The 9238-nt window shown below is 42.2% G+C and overlaps 1 protein-coding gene across 1 annotated transcript in view; it reads right to left on the minus strand.

Moving 5' to 3' along the window:
- Nucleotides 1–4573: 4573 nt before the first annotated feature.
- The window catches only part of TMEM230 (transmembrane protein 230), an 11875-nt gene continuing 7210 nt past the window's right edge, over nt 4574–9238 (minus strand). Inside the window, exons 3-4 of the mRNA XM_018572127.1 lie at nt 8392–8514; nt 4574–4932 (exon numbers count right to left, since the gene is read on the minus strand). Of these exons, the coding sequence (XP_018427629.1) occupies nt 4792–4932; nt 8392–8514 (264 nt within the window). The 3' untranslated portion in view covers nt 4574–4791. The remainder of the gene's footprint in view (nt 4933–8391; nt 8515–9238) is intronic.

Here is a 9238-nt window from a genome sequence, read left to right on the forward strand (position 1 = left end):
ACATTTACTGATAATTATAATTTGACATGTCAAGATCTTTTCTCTATCATTGGAGGATTAGAGGGGGTGGGCACGTGTAATCATCTCTCCTCCTCCAATCACAGAATGTCTTGTATTCTTTGTAAGAAAACACAAGGATTTAGTGAATGGACAATAGTAAGGAGGGGCGGATGGTGCGACCAGAGCACTGTACTGTTCGAGACGCATCTCTCCCTTCCTCTGAGCCCAAAAGCTCGGCATTACATGCAGAAGACAACATGCTGCAAGCTTAGATTTGTATGCTTTGCAGCCGCCCTCCGCACGTAACGCACAGCCTTTTAATGATAATTTACGCAATCAGTGCGGTGTGTAAATGATCATTTTCCCCCCATAGTGTGGCTTCAAATGCTTTTAGATATGGATTATTGCAATAATAAAAAAAAAAAAAAAAAAGACTGTTTTTATAAAGAATTATGTGTACTACGTCTATATAGCACTGGAACAGTCCCAGAAGATAATCCAATGGCGTTTCCATGCGCATAATCCATTTATTGCTGGAACCGGGTAGCTGATTAACTTGGTGCTTAAACGCGTTCCACTGTTATAAAGCAACAAAAAGCATCTTCATTGTGTGCTAGTAAAATAAGCATTTATTTATGAAAGGAGAGAATTAGTCAATTACAGCAACAAATAACATTTTCCATTCTATGTTCCTATACCTGAAATGAAAAACCTGACCAGCTGCTGCAAGCGAACACAGGCTCCTAGTGATCTGGCATTGTACATAAGGACGCCAAGGTGCCAGGAGAATGAGAAATAAGGCAACTAATACATCTTCAACATGTTACAACACCGCTCTTTCGGGAGCACACAGCAGGGAAGAAAAACAGGTGCACGCTTGCTGAGCTTTACTCTCTAATGTATACACCTCCACAGTTAGAACGAATCCAGCCACACACCGCTTGTCATGTTGAAAAACTCCTTCATTCAGACTTGCACAGCTTGGCTTAGCCCAACTCTTGGTCTGCCCCGCTGACGCATTTCACTCTATCCAGGGCTTAGGCACAGAGAGCTGTGACTAAGTCCTGGATAGGGTGAAATGCGTTTGAGGGGTGGACCAAGGATTGGGATGAGCCAAGCTGTGCAAGTCTGAATAAAGGAGTTTTTCAGTGCGACAAGTGGTGTGTGTGTGTGGCTGGAGTCTTTATACTGTGGATCTAATACACCTTGTTATCCCCTCAACAAAACAAGCATTTAACCCCTGCAGTGCAGAGGTGGGTCTACTGCAAGGGTAAAACTGGTCATACACTGCAAATCTTGGCTGGTTCCTAATGAACCGGCCAAAATTCACACAGTGGGTAAGCAGCGTTCCGCCCGGCATCCCTCGATCAGGAAAATCGAAGGAACCAGATACAGAGACAACTATGTGCTTCCAGATGGGAAGCAGTCATGTTTCCATAGAAATCTTTCAATGTGACGGGGGTCCTAATTAGAGCTGCAGCTAACGATTATTTTCAAAATCGATTAGTTAGCCGATTATTAGGTTCGATTAATCGGATAAACAATAAAATTTAAAAAAATGGCTCCAGTGATAGGACTACTAGTTTGTATTGAGATTGTAGTCCATCACAGGAGATGAACCAGGCAAAATTCACACAGTGGGTGCCCCTGGTAGCACCGTTCCGCCCGGCATCCCTCGATCAGGAAAATCGAAGGAACCAGATACAGAGACAATTATGTGCTTCCAGACCCCCATAAACTATAGCTGGTCCCACAACTCGCTGCCCGGCCAAGGCGGTGTGTGCAGCTGCTTCTGCATCTAAAAAGACAATCTTGAACGTATCCTTTAGCTAACCAGTCAAGTAGAAGATCATTTTTGCTGCCTCACATGTCAGCATGCATAACAAGCAATGATGACAACCTGAATTTGGCTTTTCTGCTGCCCTGGACATTCTTATTCAATAGAGCAGATGTTGTAGGATAAAGACTAAAGCGGCACAAAGGGTAACCCTTACGCAGCACTACAGTCACCAGGATTAGTCCACTTCCCCATTTCTAGCGTGATGTGCCAACAAAGGACAAACATTTCCACCGATAAAGTACCGGTTTGATTAAATCAGCAAAATGTTACTAAATCCCCGGAACATCAATCTTCAGGAATGTCACCGTTGGTAACAGCGTGTGCACACAAAAGGGGAGACACACATCATTGAATTACAGCATTTATTTGTACTTAAACTAGCAGAATACATAATATGGTGAATACATGCAGGAGGTCATTCCTTCGCTGCATGCACATATTTCCATACCTTGGTGCACGCCGGCAAATATGAACATATACACCAGTTGCAGCAGTGCCTTGATGTGCAAGGAACACCGTGGCAATCGAACTCACCTCACCAAGAAAGAATGATCCACTCATTTATTTAAGGTCACATCCCTAATTCTAAGCTCCGTACAAAAGTGACTGTGAGGGGAAATTCTAGTGCTGCCCACAGCCACCAGCTAAAATCTTCCCTTTAATATGGGATCTGTACTGTGAAAACGGTTTGGAACAGAGTGGATGATACTGACAACACAAGAATCTGCCTTTTAATGGCCAGTAAATTACAAATTAGTACTGTGGAAATAAAATAGGTTTTAATAGCATTCATGGACAGAGGATGCACAAGATCCAATGTACACCATATACAAGATCCAATGGATAGCAAGGTGGCTTAGTGTTTAGCATTTCTGCCTTGCAGCACTGGGGCCCCGTTTGTATCCTGGTCATGTCACTATCTGCACGGAGTTTGCAAGTTCCTCCGTGTTTGTGTGGGGTTCCTCTGGGTACTGTTTTCCTTCCACTCTCTAAAAACATGCAGGAAGGTTACTCGGTTCCTGTCTAAATTGACACAGATATGCATCCTCGAAGGCAGGGACTGATGTAAATAGCACTATGTAAAGCACTGCGTAAAACTGTCAGCGCTATAAAATGTCAATAACAATACATGTAGGAGGACAAATGAATATAGATTAAAAAATCAGTAAGATTTTGTTTTTAGGAGCCAGTTCCACTGACAACACCTAGAGGTGAGAGAAGAAGAATTGGCGACCAGTCTCCAGGGCTAGTCCAGCACTGCGCTGAACAGTATCTCAGAATCAGGGACTGCACACGATTAGCCCTGGCAGTTTGGGCTATGTGGCTGCAGCAAAGTGATAGAGGGTAGCACAAAACTACTCTTACACTTCAACACCCAAAGCTCTGGTATACTGTATGTCAGGGCATACTGGAACTCTCTTGATGATGAAATGACATTGCAATGCCCGCAGAATGCAGCTCAACACCGTGACATACTTTAGTGGGCAAAACCTACTCAGACATGCAGACTTCATCCAAGTACACATGCAGGATTGACCTGAACTCTGTGGGCAGGACAAACTTTGGTCATCATAAAAGTGGATAGGGACTATCCCACACACAACGATAGGTGCCCAGCTGTGAGTGTGTACAAGTATACAGGTGAAACTCGAATAATTATAATATCGTGCAAAAGTAATTGCAGTAAGTGCTGCAAAAGGGGCCCAAACCAAGTACTGAGTACATATGCCTGCTTGTACTTTTCAGAGGTCCGATATTGTTCTATGTACAATCCTTGTTTTATTGATTGCATGTAATAATCTACTTTTTTGAGGTTGTGGATTTGGGGTTCTTGGGGTTTTCATGAGCTGTAAGCCATAATCATCACAATTATGACAAATCACGGCTTGAACTATCTTGCTTTGCATGTAATGAGTCTATCTCATATATTAGTTTCACCTTTTAAGTTGCATTAGTGAAATAAATGAACTTTGCACGATATTCTAATTATTCGAGTTTCACCTGTAAAGCATGTGGTCACCTGTCTGCACAGGACAAGTATTACCTTTCTGATCTCCGGTTTTGCCTTAGCAAGGACAAGAAAAAGGTAATGTGACAGTATCATTTGTATATCCTTCTTAGACTGGCTGGAACATGTAGATCAAATTCATCTGGAGGGCAGCACATTGCCAATGCTTGATGCAGGGAGCTTAAGAGTTAGAAAACAGCTAGATTCCTCTTGGAAGAAATTCAGCCCCAGTCTAAATGGACCCATAAAATTAGCATAGATTATCCAACATACTTCATCAAAAAAGTAAACTTCAGGTAACTGTGCTTTATCATTGCGTTTGTATCTGACCAATCGGAGTGATATGTTATCATGTTGTTTGTATTTGACCATTTGGAGTGAGAAGATCCTTTGGTAATGAAGGCAGCTACAGCGTCATCTGTTTTGTTTAATATAAAGCTATATAGCTCATTTATTTAAAAAACAATACCCTTCTTTATATATTTTTTAACTAAATGAGCCTATGAGGGAAAAGGAAGAAGTTGCTGAAACCAGCAACCAATCAAATGCTATCATTTTCTAAAGTGCTCCATTCAAGTAATATTTAGAGCATGATTGGTGGTTAGGGACAAGCCCTCTGATTACCATTGCTCTGGGTTTTTACTTCCTTAGTTGCTTTCTCTGTCTGCCTTCATATAACTTGCTCTAAGGAAAATCAAACATGCTCATCAAAATAAGGGAATGATTTTACCCTACAATACATTTAGCAATACAAGTCTGGTATTTGTTTTGTGACAAACTGAGAAAACAGTCTGCTGAATTATCACAACTGCCTGACTACACTGAAGCCTCATTGTATATACAATGGTCTGCTGGTCATCTTCTCCTCCTTTCCCTACTTTGACCTGTTAGCTCCCAGTGGAGCAGAATGGTGCGAGCTGTGACTACTGCCATATAGAGTGCTTCAGTCGTCAAAATCTGGAATGTCATCATACGAGTAACCCCTGTATCCTTTAGATGCATAATAAGCAATGCGGAGGTGGTAGAATCCAGGCAGGAAGACCAAAATTCCGATGATCAGCACAGGTATGGCCCGTTCATTGCCCTTCAAAAGAAAAAGTTAAAAGCAGTTATTATAGTCTACAAACTGCCAGTCTGCAAATACACGAGCATTGTATATAAGAAACAGCGCCATTGACCACAGCATCAAAACAAATGTGTGCTTTCTTTACCAATGTGTACAAAAAGATGACACTTTGCATGTGAAAGGATGCTACCAGTCACATCTCAAAGTGGCTGATCATAAGGCAGCTGGATTCTGGACAACCAGACTAAAGCTGGCCATAAAGTATGCACATTTCAGCCGGCCAAAATTCACACAATGGGTACCACTGTCAGCACCCCTTTGTCCGGCATTCCCCCATCAGCTGATCCAAGGAGCAGGTAGCCAATCAGCTGTCAGATCTGTTATTATTATTATACAGGATTTATATAGCGCTAACAGTTTGCTCAGCGCTTTACAATATAAGGAAGACATTACAGTTACAATACAGTACAAGATGGTAAGGAGGGCCCTGCTCCTGAGGGCTTCAAGTATTATGACAGGGGCCGGCAGCCGCCAACAGAATGCAATGAAGACAGCAGGACATTCCTCGATCAACGCTCATTGATGGAGGAATCTGTAATATCTTCTTTGTCCAGCCGGCAGGTTGAACGAAGAAAACATGACAGATCATGGGCAGCTTAACTTCAGAACAGCCCATTTTCATAGGATGATGGAATAGTCCAAAAGAAAATTAAAGTAGCGACACTACGATGTAGAACCTACCTTCACCTCACAAGTATACTAGAATAAAAAGTAAAGTGAAGACTCTCTTAAAAGATTATGTAAACCCTTACAATAAACATCTCTTATTTAACCCCCTAAATATACCATTAAACGCATTTTGTTATATCTGTTGGATAAGTGCAAATCCAGTGTTATCTCAAGCAATCAGGAAGTGTGTTAGAACTACAAAACACCTCCACCCTTGGGTTTTTAAAGGAGGGGAGAAAGGAAAGTGTTCTGTAGTCCTAATGAGGGATGCACCGATACCGGTTTTTCTGTATCGAGTACTTATTTATATTTCGATACTCACCGATACTGGTACTTGCTCTAGCATGGAGCCATCTTCCAGGGCAATCGGGAAGCTGGGCGCCATGTCATTGCCCGTCGCTGGTTCTTGATTACACAAGAAGCCGGGTCCATGCTGTTTGGCCAGCTCCATACTGATTGGCCCTGAAAGCCGGCTTCCCAGCCAACCAGTAATCAGCATGGAGCCATCTTCCCGGCCAATCAGGAAGCCTGGCGGTTAGTAATTACCTGCTGCCCAGCTTCCTGATTGGCCAGGAAGCCGGCTCCATGTTCACTCGCGGCACAGCCAGTCAGAGGAAATCTCCCTCTGACCAGAAGTTCCAATATCGGGGAAGGTAACAGAGCATTTGGGCGAGTACGAGCCTAGTATCTAGTACTGGTGCATCACTACTCCTAACAATTCTGGTCCAAGCATGACAACCCCTCTTCTCCATAAATAAAGTACAGTGTACAAGCACTGTAACCCTAACACAGGATGTTCGCATCCAGTAATATCACCAGGAGAAAAAAAAAGGGCCAATGCTGCCACCACATCTGAGGCCTGATAAACACAAATATTACATTTGATACACTTTAAAGGAGAAAATATAAATATACTTTCCCTAATAGTTACTGCAGATGTCACACGTCGGCTCTATAGCTCGAGAGTTGAGCGATCACAAGCCACCGATCGCTCAGCTCACTATCTTCTCCTTGCAGAGACTGTTGGTCATCGTTGCCCGCAAGGATTCCCCACTCTCCGTTCCTTCAGTGCTCATTGGAGAGACAGACAGGGGAGGGGGCAGGCATAGCTCTAGAGAGGGAGAGCCAGCTGTCAATCAGGCAGTGGGGTGGATCCTGACAATACTGTTGGGATCTTCACTATCAGCATACAGCAGGCAGTAGCCCGCTATATGCTGACTTTGGATCACACAAAGACATTAGTTAATGTACACCTGTTACCCAAAAGAGAACTATAGCCAAATAAAAGCTTTGGCAATAATTCTCTTTTAAAGAGAAATCTAAAATGAATGACAGAGGAAAGGAAAAGGGTGACTGTAAGTCTAACATGACAAACACAAATATAAAAATCTTACCCCATTGCTAATGTGTCCAGTCAGCAGAAGGGATCCGATCACAATCAGCAAAGTGCCGATCAAAAACAGGAGAGTGGCCAAAGCAATGGCTTTGTACGGGACTTTTGGAGGGCTCCTCTTAAACTGGATAGAAATCAGAAAACACATTTATTTACATAAATAACACATCTGTATTTTCTGAATGGAGATCAGTAAAGCACAAATAAAAGTTGCCTTTGGTGAAAGAGACAACACTCAGGGTCTGTTCACACATACAGCATTGACTGACATATTACACAAGTGAAACATCTTCAATCGATAACGCCGTCAGAGACTTGACGAATGTCCGTCAATATTTTGTTTCCATTACACTTTCAATTTTGGAATGAAAGGAGTTTTCCGAATGAAACCACATTCACCGTTAGAATTTTCTGCTCCTGTGATATTTTGTCACTATGGTCAAAATCGATCAATTTGACCCCAATAAGTATTAGAAAATCAAATGAATATCAAACTATAGTTCTCCTTTAATGTTAGATATATTCCGCCATCTAGTGGTGTTAATACGTTTCTGCAGGTAAGTATACAGGAAAAGTCAGACAGAACTATCCCATTTTTATTCACATTCTATTGTAGGCATAGTCATGAAGGCATATAAAATATACAAAATGAATTGCCCAGACCTTAAAGATTCCTTCACACCTATGTTTCCTATAAATGAGAACTATGAGGCGAGTGCTTTTCACTCACCTCATAGTTCTAGCCGACCTGTGACAATGAGACTGTCACAGGTCGGCTCAGTAGATTGGGAGGTGAGCGAACACATACCGGGTTCGCTCACTGATAAACACAAATATTACATTTGATACACTTTAAAGGAGAAAATATAAATATACTTTCCCTAATAGTTACTGCAGATGTCACACGTCGGCTCTATAGCTCGAGAGTTGAGCGATCACAAGCCACCGATCGCTCAGCTCACTATCTTCTCCTTGCAGAGACTGTTGGTCATCGTTGCCCGCAAGGATTCCCCACTCTCCGTTCCTTCAGTGCTCATTGGAGAGACAGACAGGGGAGGGGGCAGGCATAGCTCTAGAGAGGGAGAGCCAGCTGTCAATCAGGCAGTGGGGTGGATCCTGACAATACTGTTGGGATCTTCACTATCAGCATACAGCAGGCAGTAGCCCGCTATATGCTGACTTTGGATCACACAAAGACATTAGTTAATGTACACCTGTTACCCAAAAGAGAACTATAGCCAAATAAAAGCTTTGGCAATAATTCTCTTTTAAAGAGAAATCTAAAATGAATGACAGAGGAAAGGAAAAGGGTGACTGTAAGTCTAACATGACAAACACAAATATAAAAATCTTACCCCATTGCTAATGTGTCCAGTCAGCAGAAGGGATCCGATCACAATCAGCAAAGTGCCGATCAAAAACAGGAGAGTGGCCAAAGCAATGGCTTTGTACGGGACTTTTGGAGGGCTCCTCTTAAACTGGATAGAAATCAGAAAACACATTTATTTACATAAATAACACATCTGTATTTTCTGAATGGAGATCAGTAAAGCACAAATAAAAGTTGCCTTTGGTGAAAGAGACAACACTCAGGGTCTGTTCACACATACAGCATTGACTGACATATTACACAAGTGAAACATCTTCAATCGATAACGCCGTCAGAGACTTGACGAATGTCCGTCAATATTTTGTTTCCATTACACTTTCAATTTTGGAATGAAAGGAGTTTTCCGAATGAAACCACATTCACCGTTAGAATTTTCTGCTCCTGTGATATTTTGTCACTATGGTCAAAATCGATCAATTTGACCCCAATAAGTATTAGAAAATCAAATGAATATCAAACTATAGTTCTCCTTTAATGTTAGATATATTCCGCCATCTAGTGGTGTTAATACGTTTCTGCAGGTAAGTATACAGGAAAAGTCAGACAGAACTATCCCATTTTTATTCACATTCTATTGTAGGCATAGTCATGAAGGCATATAAAATATACAAAATGAATTGCCCAGACCTTAAAGATTCCTTCACACCTATGTTTCCTATAAATGAGAACTATGAGGCGAGTGCTTTTCACTCACCTCATAGTTCTAGCCGACCTGTGACAATGAGACTGTCACAGGTCGGCTCAGTAGATTGGGAGGTGAGCGCACACATACCGGGTTCGCTCACCTCTCGATCCTGTCACGGCTCTCTGCC

This window comes from Nanorana parkeri, unplaced genomic scaffold, assembly GCF_000935625.1.
Source record: "Nanorana parkeri isolate BGI_ZX_2015 unplaced genomic scaffold, ASM93562v1 scaffold1942, whole genome shotgun sequence".
Lineage (NCBI taxonomy): Eukaryota > Metazoa > Chordata > Amphibia > Anura > Dicroglossidae > Nanorana > Nanorana parkeri.